Raw genomic sequence first — 21852 nt, forward strand, 5'->3', positions numbered from 1 at the left:
GTTACCTGCATTTTTTGTTAGATAAAAACAAACACGTGTATACATTTAAAAACTTTTATTTTGAAAAACTTCAGAGATTTTCAAATGGACGAAGAAACTCCCCTTGGCACCAGGTGGAAATCTGGAAAATAAAAGGGGGTCAATACAAAGTAAAACACCATTCACAAGGCCTTACCTTTTATTTTGAAAAACTTCACTGATAGGTTTTCGCGCAACCACCAGCCCCGCAAAAAGGGGGGTGCCTCAGGCTATCTGTACATAGGCAGGAAACCTTGTCCCCCTTGTGGAATTCTGGAAAACAAAAAAAAGGGGTCAAGACACAAAGTTAAGTAACAAACCATTCGCAAGGTCTCACCTTTTATTTTGAAAAACTTCACTGATAGGTTTTCGCGTAACCACCAGCCCCGCGAAAAGGGGGGTGCCTCAGACTATCTGTACATAGGCAGGAAACCTTGTCCCCCCCCCTGTGGAATTCTGGAAAACAAAAAAAGGGGTCAATACACTGAGTTAAGTAAAAAACCATTCGCAAGGTCTTACCTTTTATTTTGAAAAAGTTTGGAGATTCGCGTAACCACCAGCACCGAGAAAAAGGGGGGTGCCTCAGCCTATCTGTACATAGGCAGGAAACCTTGTCCTCCTTGGGTGGAACTCTGGAAAACAAAAAGGGGTCAAGGCACAATAGATTAAATTACATAAAAATTAATACAGACTAGGGCCTAATGGAGTCAAATTTAACTAAAAAAACTCCTACATTTAGCTTTTTTCTACAAAACATCAAAAGGGTATCCATTAATCAGGCAATATTAGACATATTCCTGATGGTCTGGTTTTCTTTTTGTCTGCTGCAGAAAGACTAAAAAATGATCTGAGTCTTTAAACGCCCCAACCCAGTCTAGTTTTCCTCCACAAACAAATAATCAGGATCTTGATGTGGTGGGAAATATAGAAAACACTGGACAGGGGCCCACAAGGTACAAATTACACTTAGATAATAAATAAAATAAATCCTACTTCTGCCTGGAGTTTTTCAGTCAATTTCAAATCGATTTATTTTTAAAAAAATATCCAAAAAGCTTCCATTTTTCTCTTATGCCAAGGAAAAAAATGTTTAAATGAGTCAAAAATGACACCTGCACTATTGTTGAATAAATGTCTCACTTAGGTTTTGTCAAAACCACATTTAAAACTAAAAATTAAACGGTCCAAGCCCTGAGGTCTTTAAGAAAGTTAACGGGGTAAAAGTATATAATCTATTTGAGTGCACAGTTCCACTACATGTCAGAATTTTTATTACCAATTACCAATTTCGTCATACGCAGTTATCTGGGTATGATGACAAAGCCTATGTTCACTTATTATTTGTAAGTTCAGAAAGATGTGAAACTCACAAGCGGAAGCTACTCCTACACTTGCCACTATATTATTTTTTTAATTAAATTCAATAGGGATGTCCCTACTTTACAGTTTTTCATTTATCGCAGCCATGTCTGGTCTACATTAACCGCGATAATCGAGGGATTACTGTTTATTCCTTACACGTCCACTAATGGCATTTGTGTGGGTGACTTATCCACAGGTTTTTGCTATTAAAAAAACACCGAACTAGTTACTGTTTTCATTCAAAAGTTGAATGTATCATAAAAAACGAGCCAATTGCGCAAAGCCTTGAATACTGAACGCTGACGTTTAAATATTACACGGATCGAAGGATTACTGTTTATTCCTTACACGTCCACTAATGGCATTTGTGTGGGTGACTTATCCACAGGTTTTTGCTATTAAAAAACACCAAGCTAGTTAATGTTTTCATTCAAAAGTTGAATGCATCATGATGAAAAACGAGCCAATTGCGCAAAGCCTTGAATACTGAACGCTGACGTTTAAATATTAAACGGATAGAGAAAATCGGAACTATTTAAAAATGACTCACTTTGTTATGGCGTCGACAAGATGCCTCTTTCTGGTCGTTTTGGCCACATTCTTGATGTTTCCCAGCAGTCTGTGCTCGTTGAGGAACTGAAACACACAATGGAATGATTACTTTTTAAACAAAGAGCGATCGGTAACGCCATGTAGCCAATTTGTTTGCAAACATTTTGCAGTCTGCACACACATGGGGCTAGCTACATCACGTCAACAAATCATGCTCTTATCACTCTTACGACGAGAACTGGGGCTTCGAAATCCCCAAATGACAACGTACCGAATGTGCTGCATCGTCCCGTGAGAAGTTTGTCAGGCTTTCTTCGGCAAATCGTCACTTTTGAGCTGCTCTGCAGTGCACGACCGTGCTGCCTCCTAGCTAGTAAGCCATTTTGGGTTTGACGTCGGCTATTTGAACTCTGACCTCGGCCACGCCTATTAAAGATACACACACACAAAATATAAATTGTTTTCATAATAACGTGCGTTAGTCAGCGTGTGTGTGTGTGTGTGGGGGGGGGTTAAATACTTTTTGGTTGGACTTTAATACTTAAAAAAATACATTGTTTTCATAATAACATGCATTAGTCAGTGGGTGGGGCGGGGGCGGGGCTGTAAATACGTGTTGATTGGGCATTCATACTTAAAAAAAACACATTGTTTTCATCATAACGTGCATTAGTTAGTGGGGGGAGCTGTAAATATTTTTGGGTTGGGCTTTAATCCTTTAAAATGCAGTATTGCACATTATGAACATTGTGATGACATGCACTTTAGTGTTTGTTTTTTTATTTCTAGAAATTTCCAATAATGACAAGTTAAACTGTGGCCAATTCGTGGCATAGAGGTTTGTTCACCTGACTACTGAATGGGCAGGCAGGGTTCGAATCTCGGTGGACGATGAACCATTTTGCCATTAAAAAAGACTAAGACATTCAGTCTTTCCTTAAATAAAAGCACCAAATGACCATATATAGGCGGGAGAAAAAACCTTACTATACTATGTTGTTGTTTTTTGAGAAAAAAGTCTTACTATACTATGTCGTTTTTTAAGAAAAATAGCCTAACTATATATACTGACGTTTTTTAACAAAATGCCTTACTATACTATGTATAAAAAACATTGTTTTCATCATAACGTAAATTAGTTAGTGGGGGGAGCTGTAAATATTTTTAGGTTGGGATTTAATCCTTTAAAATACAGTATCGCACATTATGAACATTGTGATGACATGCACTTTAGTGTTTGTTTTTTACTACTAGACATTTAATTTAAATGTCTAGGCTCCAGCACCCCCCACGACCCTTGTGAGGATGAGGGGTATGGAAAAGGAATGGAATATATTAATATTATAGGAATATAGTATTTGAAAAGTATCACATTGCTCAAAACTCATGTATCAAATACTATATTCCTATAATATTAATATATTCCATTCCTTTTCCATACCGCTCATCCTCACAAGGGTCGTGGGTGTGCTGGAGCCTATCCCAGCCAACTATGGGCACTAAATAATGTTTACCTATTATGTTTATAGATAACATATACATGACATTACAGTTTTTTGCAGTTTAGTTTTTTCATATAACATTGTCTTTAAAAGCGTTATTTTTTCATGTAAAAAAAATACAAATAAATTACATTGTATTTATAATTAGTGTTTACATGCTATATGCTGCTTGATTCTATGTTCATAGCAAATTATTATTATTTTTACATATTTAGCTTTGATAAGTCAGTATTATTGCTTTTTTTGTTTTGTTTTTTTGCATACTGCATGAACTCACTTGGTCACGTGTCAGCAGCATCCACCATCCGTCATCCCATTAGCCTCATTGGCACAGTGCCGGTTTTCGGGGTTGGCGCTCGGGGTACCCGAGGGGGGTCCGAATCGCTCTGTCACTCACGTCCTCGAGTCATCAATCGCGGCGTGTAAGCGTCCTGCCAACAGATGGAGGCCCGACAGGGAGGGAACCCAGGGTGGCGTCCTCATCCCCTGACCCCACACAGAGTGCAGCAAAGAGGGCCACTGGGAGTCACCTTTGCCCAGCCCCCCCTGTAGTAAAATCCCCACGACGCTCTGATTAAGAGACCCTAAACGGACAAGAACAAGCAAGAAAACATGCACTCAGGTCATCATTTTCCACCGATGCCCCAAAACAACAACCATGCCCGTAAATCAAAACGCCGCTATCTGAAAATAGGGCCCAAAACAACGCTCTAAAAAATCTCGCCCAACTTTTCCTACCATGTCTTTCATGTATTTAATTGTATTATAAGACTTTGCAAAGCACTGACATGAAGAAAAAATAATTCCCCTTGTGCCGGCTGGAGAGCAAAAAATAGCGATTAAGACGGATAAAGATGTCTCGCTGTGTCGGCGGAGATATGTAATGATATTCATAAAAGAGACCAGCGACTGGGGGGGTCTTCAAAAAAGAGAAAGGGGGGAAAAAAATGTTCCTAAGCAACAACAAGCGCACAACAAGCTGCGACTTGGGAAATTTTGACCGGATTGGGACGAGGCAAACGGGAAAAGCTTTTTCAAAGTAGGCCATGATGTGTGTGTGCATGTGTGTGTGTCGTCTCTGCGGGCGCAAACACCAGCCAAATGCCATTGATCAATTAAACATGAAAGCCTTAACACACTGGCTGCCATTGACGGCAATAGACGTTGAAGTGGGAAGGCCTGGGAGTGCCCTTCCTGTGCCAAATGGATCGGACGTCCATCGCCGTCAATGGCAGCCAATGAGTCGATTCTCATGTAGACCAGCAGTGTGGATTAACAGCATGGTTGTGAAGTTACATACGTATTTTAGGATGGACTGTGCTCAAAAGGAGAGGCAATAGAAGGGTTTTTCTGCCCTCCTGTGGTCACGTGGGATATTACAGGTCACTACTCCTTTTAGGGCCAGAAATGTTGACTATGTATATAATAATTACAATGGCAAAAAAGTACATCAAACTATGACTATTTACATATGGATACATCGTCTAATTTTGATACAAAAATTCAGAAATTAGAGTAAGTTAGACTTACCTTAAAGTCGTTACGAAGCCACCCTGGAGTACAAATGGGATGGAAAAAATAAGTTTAAAAATGAGTATTAAAATTCAATCAGGAAATTGTGACGACTTTGAAATGCTACTTACTCATGTAACAAAATCCATGGGAAAGCAAAACGAACTCCATCACTATCAAATGCATCTCAAAGAGTAGAACATTTGAATTATGTCTAAAAAAAATGGCTCATACAAGTACATGGGTAATTCATAGGTAAAAAATTAAAGCCAATTTCCCCAGGCAATTTTTGTGTACATTTCCCCCCATTATCAAAAGTCTAAGAATTGCAACATTTTCAATTTCAAATACAACAATTCATATGCACGTCATTGCTACTACTCTATCTAGTCAAAACACACCAATAAACATATAAAGTCGACCGGTGTCTGCATTTTAAATGGTGCTTTTATTGCAATGTGTTGCATTCCCACATTCATATTCAGATGTTATAGATTTGTTAGTCAAAAATAATAATAATAAAAAGATAATGTATCATGTTCTCCAAAGAGGAGCAAATAAAATAAAGACACGCAACTAAAACATTCAAAAGGAGCTTCTTTTAAAAAGAGCGAGGGATCCAAAATGATGCACGAGGTTTTTTGTTTACTCGAAAAGTGTGTTTCATTAGTGTGTGTGTGTGTGTGTCTGTGTGTGTGTAAACTTGAGCAGCCACAGACAGAAAAAAAAAGTTCCAGTAGAGGTTTTTTTTGCTTATTTTTTCTATTTTTTCCATTTCTTTTTTTTCTTTATATATAAATGAGTCCAACGAGGAACGGGGCACTGAGATGGCCCACACTGATTGTCTTGTGCACCCCCCAAAATAAAAATATTTTCAATTTACACCTGAACAGATTGGTGGGAGGTGCTAAGCGGACGGGGATTTTCAAACAAAAACAAACAAACAAAAATAGACTGGAAAAACTCCCAACATGCATAAAATAAAATGAAAAAAATGAAACAAAAAGATCCCACATGAACACTGTCAATCATCATATTGTAGCTGCTCCCGTGCCACTTCAAAACCAAACGAGGGTCATATACAGAGGGGAAAAAAAGTAAAATGTATATTTATATCTCTATATATTTATTTATATTAATTTGTACAAGGGGAGAAAGTGGAACATTAGCGCTTGAGAGCGGAGAAAAAAAGCCAGACTTGGCCAGGTGTCTTTAAAAAAAATAAAAAATAAAGTACTTGGCATGCAAAACGTACATTGGGAAGTGCTTTTTCAAAATAAAAGTGCGTGAGAAAGCTGGGTTTTGGGTTTGCAAGAACCTGCTGTTGTGATCCGGAATGTTCTGAGAGCTTGAGGTCTGAGTTGAGAAAAATATAAAACTATTTTGTGAAACGTTAGCCATTTTTTCTACAATAATGCATTTTTAAGTGCTTTTAATTCATTTTATGATATGTAAACGAGTTTTAAACTGTGTTTTGCACCCCACTACTTGACATGTGGTGCGCATATCATTACCGTGGCTAATACCGTACAAGCTAAGGCTGATAGCATGACCGTTTAGGCAAGTTAAAGTGAATAAAAATTAAAGTACTGATGGAAATGTCCAAATTTAGTGGAATGAAAATTTTTTTTTAGTCAAAAGGTGGCTACCATTTTTTTAAACAAAGGATCATATTTAATAAAGGATCGTTGCTAAACCATTTGCCTCAAAATTTTCAAAATCCTTCAAAGTTAGCGGCGGTAATGGTCATTTTTTTTTTAGCACTGTCAAATTAGCTTGATTGCTGGATTAAAATAAAGTACAATTGTTATAAAGTAGTGCACTGTGAATTTTTGTTTTGTTTTTATCAGGATGCATTTGCCACTTTTTTTTTTTTAAATCTGAAACCGCAAAAAAAAAGAAAAAACATTAGCTTAGTTCAAATACAAGACGATGTTAGCCATCCAATCAGTGGCCTGCTTCCACCTTCAGTTAAATTCCATTTAATTCGTCGCTAGGACGTCTATTACTGTCCTGCCACTGCAACTTTCGCACGGGTTTTAGTCTGACAATAATGGCTTATGACTGATTCCAGAATTTAGTTTAACTTTAGAGCGCTAACAACTAGTGACAATGTTTAAATTTTTTTTTAGGCTTTGGTCATTTCTACAAATTAAAAAGGGCCCCAAAAAATCTAATCAAATCAAACTATAGTCTGGCAATTTTTTCTCCGCCAAGCAAAAGCTCCACTTCCCCAAATCGGCTATGACAACAAGAGAGAAAAAATATACAATATGGCCTTTTCTTCTCTTAAATTAACCCGTACGACGACAAATAATAATAAAAAAAAAAAAAGCCAGTCCAAACTGCTCGTCGCTCAGTAAAAATCACATTCAGCAGTCGCTATAGAAACCATTCTCTGGCGTGGGGGACACGTGGAGCAGGAAAAAATATTCATAACAATATACAGTATTCATCACACGCACTGATAGTCATATACATACGCGTCATCATCCTCATCCAAAGAATTAGAAGAAAAAAAAATCTTAAAAAATGGCGGAGGCGAGTCGTTATTTACCACAAAGTTGTCTTGATGATGATGATGATGATGATTCTCCTATTATTAATCACATTTCTTTGTTATTTACATTATGTTAACAAAAGAGCCTGTACCTGCCGACTAGGAGGAGGAGGAGGAGGAAGAGGAAGAAAAGGGAGACCTTTCCGTGGAGCAGCTGTTGCATAACATCTGGAATTTTCAACGTGCATCGCTTGGGTTGTCATTTTTTTTTGTTTTGTTGGGGGTTTTTTTGGCTTTTGGTTGTAGTGTGGAGTGATGAGAGGAAAAAAAATTCCTCGTCCCTGCAGAAAAAACATTGCCAGATGGGACTATGAGACATTACAAATAATAAAATGAAACATTCTCCCACTTTGCCGGAAATTGACAAAAAAAAAAACGACAGGAAACAATTCGGAGCGTTTTGTTTAAACGACGAGGACGTAACCGAAAAAAAGATTAAAAAATGATGCAAAGTGAAGTCATGCTATAATTTAAAAAAACGTGTCTTTTTGAAAAATTAACAGTGCATCCATCATTTTTTTTTTAGACGCGATGTTCCAATTTGTAACAAAATTCTATGTACTCGTGTTCGAATAATTTTATTTTTGATAGTCTAGCAATTATGCTGTTATATCCGCAAAAATTGTGCCATATTATCAAACATTATTATAATATATATCTTAATTTTGAAGTTACTCTTGGGATTATTTAACTTGCAAAAAAAGATATGAAAAAAAGTGATTCAATTATGGATACATTTCTCATTAAACATGGAATTTTCAACAGTTATTTTTTGGGGGGTTGGGGGTTAAAAGGTCAAAGGTCACCATGGTCATATAGACCTCAAATGCTTTAAATTTCCCTAAAAGTGACTTCCCTAAAAAATACAGCTGCTAGAATGAGTTAACTGCATTTGCATTCATTAAAAATCTGTAAATATGGGCCGTTAAAAAATGTAAATAATCTCAAGGCACCATCTTAGAACACATTCCGATCTATTTTTTTTTTTTTTAAAGCTATAAGCAGTGGGGTGCCCCAATTTTCTAATGAGGTTGTGATAGTCCTGGATGCACTGTGTCTACATATAACATCATCTTTTCAATTCTATTATTTACAACCAATTCATGTGATAAAAAATTCCTTCCTGAATTTTGACCTGGCCCGAAACGTCGCTCCGATAGAAAAAGACTGTCAAATCTAAAAGAAAAAAAATGGCCATCACTAGAAAGAAAATAGTGAATGAAGTCTACAAAGTGTGGAAAAAAAAAGAGCACATTGCGGTTCTCCTTGATCGATACTGCGTCACACTCAGCGTCATCGTAATACACAAAATATAAAAAAAAATAACCAAAGAAGAAAGCGGCGAGCTGAGATCACAGTGTGAAAACGAGGTCCGAAACCCAGACGAGGTCTGGTAGAAAAGTGGATGAGGTAATCGGAAGAAAATCTAAAGAAAAGTGCTCTGAGGTAGTGCGTGGAATGACAGAGCATCTCCTGACGGCGCCGTCCGTTTTGAGGGAGTCTTAAGTGCAGGATGCCAACATACCGTAAACGCGGCGCTTTGGCGGGCGAGCGGGCGAGCGGGCGAGTGAGAGAATGTTTGCCACCGACCGACCGACCGACCGTGACTTTAACGCACCCAGCTCGGCCTGAAGTGCTTCTCCGAGGGCGACGTAAAGCGCTAAACGTGACAATGCAACGTTTCCATGAATTTCTTCACATTTTATAGAAAGGGTGGGGGGCGACTACTTCCTCCTCCGCTGCAATTTTTCTCAGTACAGCTTGAAAAAATCGGCTGCCATAACAATAAACCCCTTTCGCGCCGAGACCGGTTGTTGGGGAAAATGGCGCGGGAATTTGGGGAACTAATGCTGGGCGATAAAATGCTATTGTCAATTTTACGTAAAGTGAGCGGATTGGCTACTAGATTTCCTTACCAGGCATTGACCCCAGTAAGAAGGGATGAAGTCAAAAAGCATATAAAAGGTTATTTTTTTTACATTCAAATAAATACATAAAAATTGTGACTAATACTATTGCATTATGAAAGGGCCCAAATCATGAAAATACGTCTTTTTTCATTTAGCGTTCATTTGAAATGGTTATTTTTGGGGTATTTTTTTTACACAAAAAAATCAAATTAAATTGCAACAAATACTATCGCATTTATAAAAGGGCCCAAATTGTGAAAATACGTTTTTTTTTTCCTGTATCGCCCAGTAGTAGTGAGACCCGTGGGCAAATAGCGTTCATTTGAAATGGTTATTTGTGGGGTATTTTTTGACATTAAAAAAATAATAATAATTGTGACAAATACTATCTCATTATAAAAAGGTCAAAATAATGAAAATACATTTTTTTCTGTATCAGCCAACAGTAGTAAGACCCGTGTTCAAATAGCGTTAACTTGAAATGGTTATTTTGGGGGTATTTTTTTACATTAAAAAAATAAAATGAATTGTGACAAATACCATCACATAAAGGGCCCAAATCATGAAAATATGTCTTTTTTCTGTATCACCCAACAGTGGGTAAATAGCGTTAATTTGAAACGGTTATTTTTGGGGTTTTTTTTTTTACATTAAAAAAAATTGTGACCAATACTATCACGTTATTAAAGGGCCCAAATCATGAAAATACGTCTTTTTTTCTGTATCGCCCAGCAGTAGTGAGACCCGTGAGCCAATAGCGTTCATTTGAAACGGTTGAAAATGTTGCCCCTCCCACAAAGAGGCACCTTTGGTAAACAAACAGTTTGTCAATTAACCATCGCTCCATTTTTCCCCAAGCGGCACGGTGTAAAAGGGGGATTTTTTGTTTTTGCCGTTACTGTCCTTCTGTACTGTACAACACTACACACGCCCGCATGGCAAACAACACTGATAGGCCGAGTTAGCGCTGGATAGAGAAAAAAAAAAAAAAGAGGATGAAAAGATGGAGGCCGAGCTGGCCTCATATTCACAGCTGCTGAGGTGAGGGCTAATAAACTTGCGACTGTTAAATAATCCCAACAGTCTCCCACGTTTTTTTTGTCTGGTACTTATTAATAATACAAAAGTAAAAGAGTTCCCACTAAAACAAAAAGAAAAAAAAAGTGAGCAGCATCCCGTCCGTCTCCCGTCCGTACATCGGCCACCGTTTGTCAAAAGTTGATCGAGATGACGATGACGAGCACGAAGAGAGCGGAACGAAAAAAGGAGAACGAAAAAAATAAAAAAATGATCGAATAAATCGTGTGTGGAAGAAGGAAAAGAAAAAGATGAAGCTCAAACTTCCACCAGGCACCGTGAGGCTGACGGAGAGAGAGAGCGAGCGAGCGCATCGCAGAACCAGCTGGTACCCACCCAGCTTCAGTCGTCACATTCCCGGAAAAGCCCAAAAAAAAAAAAATAAAAAAAAAAAAAAAGCCAAGGTGGGGGCTGCCGCCCCTCCGAGGTAATTCCCGGGTCCCGATTGGACAGCGGGTGGGTGATGGTTGGTGTTGGGCAGGGGGGTGGGTGGGATGAGCAGCAAAAGACAACACTGCCTTCAATGAATTGGCTGAGGCAGACAGACAGGTTGTCAGACAGGCAGCTTGCCGGCGCCCTCTGCGGCATGGGAAGTGCTAAAACACCCCCAAGGTTAGATGGTGTATGAGTAAAAAAAAAGGAGTAGTGGGGTTTGGGGGTCCACGCTTTGACGTCACTCGGTGAGCAGCTGCTGGAGGAGGCTCTTCTGTTGGGCCTGGCTGGTCTGGGAGGTCGGTGGCGGGGGGCCGGGACTCTTTTGGGCGCCGCCGCCACCGCCGGACTGATTCAGGTAGGAGTCGCCGCCCACCAAGTTGACGGTGCACTGGACGTCGGCGTAAACCTGAACCTGTTCCACCTGTGAGGAGGGGCAAATGTAAACACGGGTGGTCAAACTAGGCTTTATTTTTTAGCATTGACAACTATTAGGGGTCTCGATTTATTGTCAAAATCCTGTTTTTTTTTTAGACTTGATACCAATTTTTTTTCTTCTAATAATAAGACTAAATATTTATTTATTTATTTATGATATCAGGAAAAATATCACTATTTCAATTTTTTATGTATTTCTCATTTGTTTTGGAATTTATTTACATAAATGGGGCCATATTGATTTGTAAAAATAGTAATATATTTTTCATGACTATAAAATTTTCATTTCAATTATTCCAATTATTTTAGCAAGAAGCTTCAAGTTGATGCATGTCCTGCAATATCCTAAAATATGTGTATTCTGTCTTAAAAATCACATTTCGGTGTCAATGACGGCCAATTCATTTCCACTGGGTGGGCTGCCAGTGGTCAAAAGACGGCGTGCAAGCAAGGCAGAAAAGAATTGGACGTCTAATTGGACTCATATTTTGAACACACTGGAGTTTGTTCTAACCTGCTGGTTGCTACACAGCGAGCTGCCGGCGACCGGCTGCCCCAGGGACGCCGGCAAAGACCCCGCGCCGCCGGAGCCCCCCGCCATGGACACGGTGACGCTCATGTTGTTGTACATTCCCTGCTGGCTAAAGGTCTGACCCCCGCCGTGCTGCGGCGATGGACTGAAAAGGCTGTGGGGGGGGCACACGGAAGAAATGCTCGACCCTTGCGTGGCAAATAATTCCATTTTGTAACGGACCTGTTGCTGGTCTGCTGCCAGTTCTTGATGTCCGGGGACTGGTAGCCAGAAGGCGGGGCTTGCTGCATCAGAGGACTCTGGCAAGTGGAGTTCTGAGGGGACAACAGCGGACTGGAAGGGCTCATCTCGGGGGGGAAAGGCGGCTCCGGCTGCACCATGGCTGCGAGGAGGAAATGGAAACATTTTTAAAAAGAGGAGCACGATTCGCTTCATTTTTTTTCCCGTTAGCCGTTAGCCGCGTCTGGACTCACCGGCTCCCCCAAATTGCTGCATCAACGAGGATCCCCCGCCAAAGGGCGGGGCCTGCACGGCGCCCAGCAACGTGGTCTGGCTATTTAATTTGCCTTCCAGGGGGCTCCCCAAAACGGGCGCCCCTCCCGGCATGGGGCCACCGAAGTGACCGGGTGAGGTAGGAGGGTTCCCCGAAACCAGGCCGTAACCGGCGGGGAAATTGAACTGCGCTTGCTGAGGCGCGCCGCTGCCGTTGTTGCCCATTTTGGGGACCCTGGCGGCGGCGGCGGCGGCGACGGGCGCGGCGGTGGCGCCGCCGCCGGCCATGTTCTGTCTCATCAGCATGACCTGCTGGAAAAGCTGACGCTGGCGGTGTTGGATGCTGTACAGTTCTCGCTGACGCTGAGCTAGCATCTGAGCATTTAGTGGAGGCTGCGGATAACAAACATTGACGTTTGAAATCAAAGATTTCACTATAAAAATGCCCATAAAATGTGTTCACATTTTTTACAGTGGTATAAAATAGCATCAGTTTTTACCTGCGAGGGAATTTGAGGTTGCGGCGCTCCCAGGCGAACGGCCATGTGTGGGCCTCCTCCCCCCGCGGGGAACGTGTTCATCGCCAATCGGTTCTGGAGCTGGAAATGTGCGGGTGCGACGTCAGGCAAAGAAGGGAGCATTGGATAAAATGACCTGAGGAAGGCTAAATGAGAGATGAGCTCATATTTAGCTATTATTTATTCATGCGGCTTCGGCCTTCATTTCTTTAAATAGCCGAAGGGGCTCGGGGCAAATTCCATGCTCGGATGAAACGAGTCGTCGATCAAAGACATTTACTTTCGGCCTTCGATACTTCGTTAGAGCAAAAATGGGTGTATCTACCCACTGTGAAATGTCAGGATCATCACTAGGGCCGGGAACCCCTAGCCACCTCCCAACACGAAGCGGTTCGGGCCACGAGTAATCTTGCAACAGTTGGAAAGTAGTCGTTTTCTTCTCACCTGCTGAGGACCTTGAAGTCTTTGCTGCAGTTGGAGACGCAGCTGATTGGGCGCCAGCCTGAGCTGAGGGCCCATGCCCTGCGCCGCCGGCCGGACCATCCCCGGTCGGAGTCCCAGCACGGGGGCGGTGGCGGCGGCGCCGAGCAAAGCCCCCCGGGCGGGGGCGAAGGCCAGCGCCTGCTGCCCCACGGTGGCCAGCTCCGGGGAAAACTGAATGGGTGGCGTGAACTGAGAAGGGTACGAAGGTGGTTTGGCCTCCAAGGCCAGCGGGGGGGCGCCCACTTGCTGAAGTGCAAAGTTTTGGCCCAACGGGTCGAAACAGCCGCCCTTTGGGGGAGAAACGAGTTAAAAATGTGTCAGGAATACAGAGAGTGGATATCAAGCATAGTGGAATTATGCTCACCTGCACGAGTTTATCGATACCGAGCGCTTTGTCCAGCTCGGCCAGTTCGCTTTCGTCGGTGCCGCTGAGGAAGGAGACCAGCTGTTCCAGCAGGGCTTTCTCGTCATTCCGGGCCTCGGGGGTGGTGGGCGCTGCCAGGACTTCGTCCAGCGTACAGGGCACGCATTGCCTGATCAAAAAACAACACCATTTTTATCGTGTTTGTAAATAACAAGAATGAATGTCGTTATGGCTTCGTCAAGTGCGAAGGCGTGCGTTAGTACTCACTCTTGGGGCGACGTAAGAGGTGTTTGCAACGGCGTCCCGAGCGTATCGAAGGACAGCGAGTCAGGCAGGGTCAGAGGCTGGAACTGGGATTCGGCCAAATCCAACTTGGTCGGGCCTGCGTGGATTGAGCGACATCAATATTTTGGGAAAAGGACATAGAAGGCTTTCGCCAGGAGGTGGCAGCCCGGAACAACTTTGTGTCGGTCGGGTGGGTTACTATTGCATATTTTCTAACGTCATGTGATTCATTTATGAAAGATTGCATTGTATCGACCTCTGTTTGGCTTTTGGTTACCGCAACAGTTTAACTCATGGCTGAAGCTGCTGCATTTAACGCCGAGGTGCAAATGAGCGCCAGGGTTATTGTTGTCGAGCAACATGGACGTGACAGAATACACGTCTGCCTTGTAGCAACGTGTGCTCAATCAAGTCCATGTCTTGTTTTTGTATGTGCAACTATGTCTGATTTATGCTCCAAAAAGTGCCTCAGAGTATCACAGGTAGAAGACTAATTTTTACTCAGCTGTTTCCCCAAAATGTCAAAGCCTGAGAATTCCCCTTGCTTACCAGTGGTCGAACTGAACAGGTTGACGATTTCTGCCTCGGGGAAGGGACTGCTGCTATTTTGGGGGGCCTGGAAGGGGTCTCCCAGTCCCTTTCCTTGGGGCTGGCTTGGTGTCGGAGGACTGCAGAAATCGAACGTCGACTGACTTTGGAGACCGCTGTCATTGTTGCCTTTAGAAAACAAACATGGGGAATGGGTCGACTTGTATGGATATTTATTTATGTATCCCCCCCCCCACTTAGGTGGGACGTGATGAAGGCTCACCTCTATTGGGAGTGCCGGGCGGTTCCCTCTTCACGCTGATGCCGCCTGGCTGTGGTCGGGTGGGCGACTGGAGCTTGAGCTGAGGAGAAGGCGATTGGAGTTGTGGGGACGGGGACTGCAAGGAGGACTGGGAGAGCGGGGACTGCATTGGAGGTCCCGGGGACTGGAGTTGCGTGGGGGCCTGGGAGGCCGGAGAGTGGAGTTGGTGGACCCCGCCGTCGTCGGTACCCTGCTTGAGCGCGTTGGGGCCCCTGAGGGTGACTGGCAGCTGGCTTGGGGTCTCCGTGTCAGTGCCGCCGCTTGACATCTGGGTGGTGGATTTTTAAAAATGAGTGCGATTTTGACAAGCGTTGTCGTCATATCAATGCAATCGTTACCGTGGAGTCGCGGCTGTCGCGCCGACTGTCTCGCCGCCTCTCCCCCAAGGGGCTGGATTTGGGGCTGACGCAAACCGGGGCGCCGCCGGTTTTGGCGACGGGGCTGCCGCCCAGCGTCGCCGCCACGCACGGGTCCCCGCTGTTTCGCTTCTCCACCTTGACCCGAACCGTCTGCAGGCTGAGCGCCGACGGAGGGGGCAGGTCTCCCAAGTCCTGCCAAGGAAAATCCGTAAGCATTATTAGCGGTCGTTGATTAATGTTTAACTGGAGATAATAGCTCGTGGCTTCTAAAGTCTGAGCAATAAACGGATTTGTTTACTCAAGTTTCAAAATTAAATTGTTAATAGTCCCTTTTTCCTCTTTTAGTATAGCAGAGATGGCTAACATGGAGTCGGTAGCCATCAGGTAGCAGCAAAATATATCCACTGATGTTCTAAAATAGTTCACCAGTGATGTGAAAAAATGCTAAACATATTTTTACTGTGTAGAGCAGGGGTCGGGAACCTTTTTGACGAAGAGAGCCATACTCCGAATTTAAAAGTCAAAATACATGTAAATGGGTGTCTTTTATTTTAGTAATTTCACCACTTTTAAAGTGGGGAAAAAAAGAATACTTTTGACAACATTCTTATGCAGTTGCTAATCAATGAGAGTATGCATTCTAGCAGAGTCTAATGCAAAAAAAGAAGACTAAAGCAGCACTGGACGTAGTATCTCAGTTCTGTCACCAGCGGGTTCCATATTTTAGCTCACAGGTTAGCGAAGAGCCAGATGCACCCATCGAAAGAGCCACATGTGGCTCCTGAGCCATAGGTTCCCTACCCCTGGTGTAGAGTATTACAAATAATGTGAGAATGGAGCTTTTGTGAAGTCTAGGTTTCCCAAAATAAATACACATGACCTTTTTAAGAAACTGAAACTGACCCTGCACCCAGTTAGCATGAAGCAACCAGACAAAAGTGAAACTCACCTTCTCGTCCGTGTCAAGCAAAAAGCGAAGGAGCTGGTGGTCTTGCGGTTCTCTGGACGTGGAGCGCTGCAGTGCGGACGGCGCTTCTTTCTTTATCTCCATCTCTCTCTTGTCCACGCCGTCTTCGGGGGCCGCCGAGGTGGAGCAGGTGCTGGAATCGTTGCTGTCCTGGAGCAGTTTGTGTAAGATCTTATGGCGTTCCGTCAGCGTGCTGTGGGAGGCGGGGCACTGGGGCGCCGGAGAGGGTTTGGGGTGAGGCGACGGGGTGCGCTGGAGGAGGTGGAGGTCGCCGCCGCCGCCGCCACCGTCGCTTCCCTTCCCGTTGCTGTCCAGCGGCTGATTGGGTCTGAGATGAGCGGGTGGCGCGACGGGGGTCGTTGGGGCTCTGACCGGGTCCTCTACCCCTCCTTCCGCTCCGGGCCGGTTGGAGGAGAAGCCGCCCTGTCTGGAGAAGCATCCCTTCGGCTGAGCGGCGTTACTGGCGTCGCCGCCGCTGAGTTGTCTGTTCAGAGGCGAGTGGAGGCCCGGCACCCGCGGGCTCCCCGCCGAGCCGGCCCGCGACGCGGCCGACGACATAAACGAGGTAGGGGCGGCTGTGGTCGTGGGGCTGCCCAGAGGGGACGGGCTGTCGCCCCGCTGGGGACGAGTTCGGCCGAGGGGCGGCGGGTAGCCGGGATTCAGTCGTTGGGGGGAGACGTTGCTGCTGCTGCTGCTGCTGCCGGGGGGGCGGAGCCCCGTTGAGGCGGAGGCGCTGGCGGCGGGGCCTGAGGTTTGTTTGGAGTTGCTGCCAGCGGCCAGGGCCGGCGAGCGCGAGGACGTCTGGGCCAGGTTGCCCAGGGTTGGCTGAAGGCTGGGGTTAGTGTTTTCCTGAGAGCTACCAGTGTTGTGTTCCCTGGGCAAAGAGAAAAGAAAAAAATATTAAATAACTGTTTGTATGACCCTCGAAATGGGCATTGAAATGAGCACCTGTTTATAGTGTGAATGCCCATGATGAAGGGCTGAACGTCGGGGTTGGGGGGGCAGCAGAACTTGCAGCGGGTCTGAGCGCTGAGCGGCGTGCCGTCGCTCAGGGCGAAGCTATACAACGGGCTGATGGCAGTGCCGTGGCTCATCACTGGACGAGAATACCGGGAAAGTGAATGAGTTCATTGTTCATTGAAGCGTTCTCAAGTTAAATTTATCGACTACATTTACTGCCAGAACTTCAGACTAAAGTCACAAAACTGAGAAATAGGTAGCATCGTGCTACCTTAAACACTGTCGGTAGAAAATATTCGGCACAATCGTCCGACTCACCATCATGGAGCAGCTTTTTGGCATGGGAGGGTTCTTTGCCCTGCGGCTGGAAGAAGGCGTAAATGCACTTCCTGACCAGGTCTTCCCAGCCAGGCCGGCCCGTCGCCCGCAGAGCGCTGGTCTCGATGGAGACAATCTTCCCTGAGAGGACCCATGCACAAACAAACATCATCCTAAGGCCATCGTTTCGCCGGCGCTGGGCGACGCGGTCTGAAAAAGATCTGGGTACGTGTCACCACCATCCCCCAAAATCACCTGTAGGGTCTTGCTTGGTGATAAAAGACTCGGTGGTGACGGGCGGAGGACGAGGCATCCGGCAGGCGATGCAAATCAGGCAGCTCTGCAGCTCTAAAAACGCAATGATCTGATGAGATGATAGGGCGGAGTCAAAGAGCATGGCGGCATGGCCTTTCCCTACCGTCTCCTTCCTCCTGCACGGCGGCCCGGGGCTGCGTCACGCTAAAGCACTGCATGATCTCGTACTGCTGGCGGGCCTCCTGGTTCTCCGAGTCCATCTCGTCGGGGGGCCTCTTCAGCATGCGGCAGTTGAAGGCGTGGCCGCTCCTGCGACCCGACTCCTGAGGCCACGGCACCCCGTTCACTAGGCGCACGGAAACCACCAGTTCATCATTTGGTAAATAATCCCGCAAAATCAGTTTTACAGTAATCCCTCGAATACCACGCCATCACTTATCGCAACTTTGCGATTATAGTTCATATAGATGCGACCCTACTTTGCGATTTTTCGTGTCTGTCTGGTCTACAATAACCGCCATATTAGAAGGATTACCGTTTTCAATTGGCGGGGGACATATCGGAGATGATGAAAAAGTACCGAGGCTCACCCTGACTTTTGGGCAGCAGTTTGCGGACAAACTCGTTGTGGTCTCCCACGTGCAGGATGCTGTAGACGCTGGACGTCATCAGCTCCTGCTGAGGGTAGCCCAGGTAGCTCACCACGTTCTCCGAGACAAAGACGATGCGTCCCTCGCGGTTCACCACGAAGAAAAAGCCATCCAAGGCCTGGCGACAACGCCATTCTCTTAAAAAACTGTGTCGTGTTTCCGGAGAGGGGAATGTTTTACCTCGAGCAGGACGGGTCCCAGGGCTTCCTTCTCCAGCAGTCCCTGGCTACTGGAGGAGATGTCGCTTTTCTGCACCGCGTCATCCGGAGAACGAAGAGCCGCTTTCTCTGCGGGGGTGGAGATCAAGCGCTCAGTCGGCGGCTATTTGGGAAAAAAAGAAAAGGTTTCTCACCTTGCTCGCGCCGCTTCATCTGCTGGATTTGGTCCACGGTGCTCTTGAGGATGTGGCACTTGTCGGGCTTGGCGCTGAGACTGGCGATGTCGCCCATGTTGGAGGAGGAGAGCAGGTCCGCCAACTCGCCGATGTAACGGCTCTCCAGCTCGCGCCGCCGCTTCTCCAGGCTGTCGGGAAAAAAAACGTAAAAACATGTGACTACAGGCAGGAAGAAATTTGGAAGTCATTTGAATGGATTGCTCGATTAGCACGATAGCGGCTAACTGATACAAAAAAATGTTCCATGTCAGGTATGGCTGCCTCCCAATATGGGTGAATGTGGTTAATAATACTTTTTAAAAATTATTAGTTTGATCCAAACTCAATACTATAAAGTTTTTTTGTGGTTTTTTTGCAGCTTTTGAGTTTGATTTCTTTAATAATGCACATATTAATGAACATATCCATAGACACACATACACATGTATTTTAGACCATTGTTGTTTTAGTTTTAGACCATTTTTTGGTCTTTAAGATGATTGGCCAAGAGGTTCAGATGTCCGCTTATGCTAATTGGTATTGAATTTCAGGTATGAAGAGAGAAGGTAAGCTAATTTTGCATGCTTTTTAAAGGGAAGTACACAGTCACCTCTAGAGCCGGCTCTTGTTGATGTGTTGGAATTTTTGGGTACAAAATCTTGCAGGGGTGCTGAAGCTTTTTTTTTTAAATCTGCTGTTTATTTTTCTAACACAAGGCTGCCATGTTCAGAAAAAAAACAAGTGTTTTCCATGAATGAAGAAAAAAACTATAAATATACATGAGGGGGACGTCACCGCACTCTAATAAGTGTGGTCGTGGCTGTGCTCAGAACCAACCAATCACGTTCAACTCATGCTAAATGGCAAATCAGTGCGCGAGCACCATCATTCAAAGCGCCGCTGGTTAACTCCAATTTAATTCCCGCCGTCCTCGCAGGCTTTTCCTCTTCCGTTTTTATCGGCGGCACGGTTAGCGCTAACGCCGAGCGTGACGGATACACGTAAAAAGATTTGTCACAGACGTCACCCCGGCGTAATAAAGCGCTAATGACGTCCTTTAAAAGCTCATCTTCGCCCGCTCCGAAAGGACTCGGTTAACAGGCGGCTACGTTACGTAGTAAACGCGGAAAATGAAAACGTTTGTGTGTGTGTACGAGGACAACAGCGAAAAAGTAGGTCAGCGCTTGGCCCGGCCAAAACACACAGGCATGGTGGCCCAGAGAGAGGGAGGGAGGGCGGGCGGAAGGGGGTGTGTTATGGAGGGAGTCGGAAAAGGGTGAGGAGGAGGAGGAGGAGGAGGAGGAGGAGGACGTTGTGTGAACGTGCAGGTCACTGGTCGCTTTTGGAAATACGAGCCGGGATGTTACATCAGCTTACATCAGCTATTGGGCCTTAAAAGGCTCACAAGAGTGGCCAAGCTTACTCTGGGATCTGGAAATGTGTGTGTTTGTGTGTGTGTGTGTGCGTGCGTGTGTATGTGTGTGTTTGGATGTCCGTGCCAGGGTCCACGCTCGACTCTTCGGCTAAACTTCAGCTAACCCGTGATCTGATGATCCGTCTGCAGACTCAAAGGCGGTACTGCAATATGGATGCAATTCATTTTTTTTGAGGAAATGACTTTGGGGTCATCGTAAAAATAAATATGCATGTGGTGTGTGCGTATTTTGGTTATCCGGGCCTCCATACGTAGGTTTGACGTGAACAGACGTGTCCCGGCTCTTTGCCATTGCCATGAATTACATTGTGTTTTTGTTTGGTTGCTAAAACGGCAGTCAAGATTGCCTTTTTGGTGATAAGTCATTTAAATATTGATGATATATAAGCTCAAAAAAGTTCTGTTTTCAAAATTCCTGTCATTTTGCCCTCCCAAAAAATGGGTTTTTATATAGCGGCAGACTTTGCAAGCTTTTAGGGTGGAAAAACTCTGGTATTGCAACTCATTCACTGCCATTGACAAATAGTGAGACGGTATAAATTTGCTACATTTTAAGCAGTGACCTTAAAAAGTCAATATTTTGCATGTACATAGCACAAGAGGATTTTTTTTTGTGGTTACCTTTGCGCTGACGTGTCGCATGGCGAGCCCTTCCTCTTGCGCGACTCGGCCGGGTCAGGGTCCAAGGGACTTTCCCCGACGGCGCTCATCTTCAGCTTTGACTGACCTACAAGGCAGGCCATAAAAAACATTATTAGCAGAGCTTCACAATTTATTAGTTTTTCATAACGAGCATAGGACTTCTTGGCATTTCTGGCTATAACAGTAAGTACTCACATTCCCTCACATTTCTTTAATTTTAGTCAAATGGGTGTGCAAACTTTTCTCTCCAAATGCCACTTTCAAAAGATGCAAGGAAATTTAAATCCTTCCACTTTTGTTAAATTAAAATTTAATCGACTAGCTCCATCTAGTATTAAAGCCGAGAAGTGCAAGAAAATGCAAGCTGAATTTAAGCTTCTTGTAGAGGACATAGTCAATAATATTTTCATTATTTGCTGCGGGCCAATAAAAATGGGCAGTTTTGACATAATATGACAATAATATGAGAATAATAAACCAAAAAGTCAAGTGAACTTGCAGTAATATTCACAAATATTGTTTTTCTCTTTTCCCTGGCAACAGGAGAAATTATTTTTTTATTATTATTATTATTTTTAAACACCAACTTTCAAGCATGAAGTATTTATCCCAAAACATTGAATAAGGCCCAACAGTCCTACATTTGAAACATACAATAACAAATAAATCCATGAATGAAAACATCGCACACAATCGGAGAGAATGTATCCAATTATAAGCCTATAGATCTTATCGCGTTTGATCTGGATCGCGACTCGAGTGGGCCGTATGCGGGGGGGGTTCTTTATTCTTTATTCTTTCGAGTATGCATGCACAGTGTTAATGCACAGCGGGCGTATCTTTTTTTAGGCGCTGTGTTTTAGTAGCGTGTCGGGGGGGTGATCTGAGGTCAAATGCAAACAAGGCTAGTCAAGAGGGATTAGCGTCGCGCGCCGTTGCCACAATGGCCGCGGACCCCCGCCCCCCTTTTGCGAGTGGATTTCAAGCCCGCTGTTTCAAAACCATT

The 21852-nt window shown here is 44.5% G+C and overlaps 1 protein-coding gene and 1 long non-coding RNA gene across 4 annotated transcripts in view; both read right to left on the reverse strand.

Annotated features, from left to right (window-relative positions):
• Positions 1–40: 40 nt before the first annotated feature.
• On the reverse strand, positions 41–3956 carry LOC144064745 (uncharacterized). 2 transcript variants are annotated; one of them, XR_013296874.1, is made up of 7 exons: positions 3712–3956; positions 2204–2358; positions 1931–2016; positions 538–650; positions 356–474; positions 176–291; positions 41–121 (listed from the first exon to the last, which is right to left on the reverse strand). It is a non-coding gene; the product is annotated as an uncharacterized LOC144064745 (long non-coding RNA). The 2 variants fall into 2 exon arrangements; XR_013296875.1 differs by lacking the exon at positions 356–474 and having other exon boundaries at positions 3712–3951.
• Positions 3957–10073: 6117 nt separating this feature from the next.
• The window catches only part of ncoa1 (nuclear receptor coactivator 1), a 16017-nt gene continuing 4238 nt past the window's right edge, over positions 10074–21852 (reverse strand). For both annotated transcript variants that reach the window (XM_077587594.1, XM_077587595.1), the window contains exons 2-21: positions 20826–20931; positions 18749–18918; positions 18577–18683; positions 18337–18514; positions 17910–18092; positions 17747–17839; positions 17492–17632; positions 17162–17309; positions 16196–17087; positions 15226–15438; positions 14849–15155; positions 14587–14754; positions 14020–14134; positions 13753–13921; positions 13350–13676; positions 12888–12986; positions 12369–12780; positions 12118–12277; positions 11878–12049; positions 10074–11349 (exon numbers count right to left, since the gene is read on the reverse strand). In XM_077587594.1, coding sequence (XP_077443720.1) covers positions 11167–11349; positions 11878–12049; positions 12118–12277; positions 12369–12780; positions 12888–12986; positions 13350–13676; positions 13753–13921; positions 14020–14134; positions 14587–14754; positions 14849–15155; positions 15226–15438; positions 16196–17087; positions 17162–17309; positions 17492–17632; positions 17747–17839; positions 17910–18092; positions 18337–18514; positions 18577–18683; positions 18749–18918; positions 20826–20914 — 4326 coding nt within the window. In that variant the 5' untranslated portion in view covers positions 20915–20931 and the 3' untranslated portion in view covers positions 10074–11166. The remainder of the gene's footprint in view (positions 11350–11877; positions 12050–12117; positions 12278–12368; positions 12781–12887; positions 12987–13349; positions 13677–13752; positions 13922–14019; positions 14135–14586; positions 14755–14848; positions 15156–15225; positions 15439–16195; positions 17088–17161; positions 17310–17491; positions 17633–17746; positions 17840–17909; positions 18093–18336; positions 18515–18576; positions 18684–18748; positions 18919–20825; positions 20932–21852) is intronic.

The sequence above is a fragment of the Stigmatopora argus genome, chromosome 19 (assembly GCF_051989625.1).
Source record: "Stigmatopora argus isolate UIUO_Sarg chromosome 19, RoL_Sarg_1.0, whole genome shotgun sequence".
Lineage (NCBI taxonomy): Eukaryota > Metazoa > Chordata > Actinopteri > Syngnathiformes > Syngnathidae > Stigmatopora > Stigmatopora argus.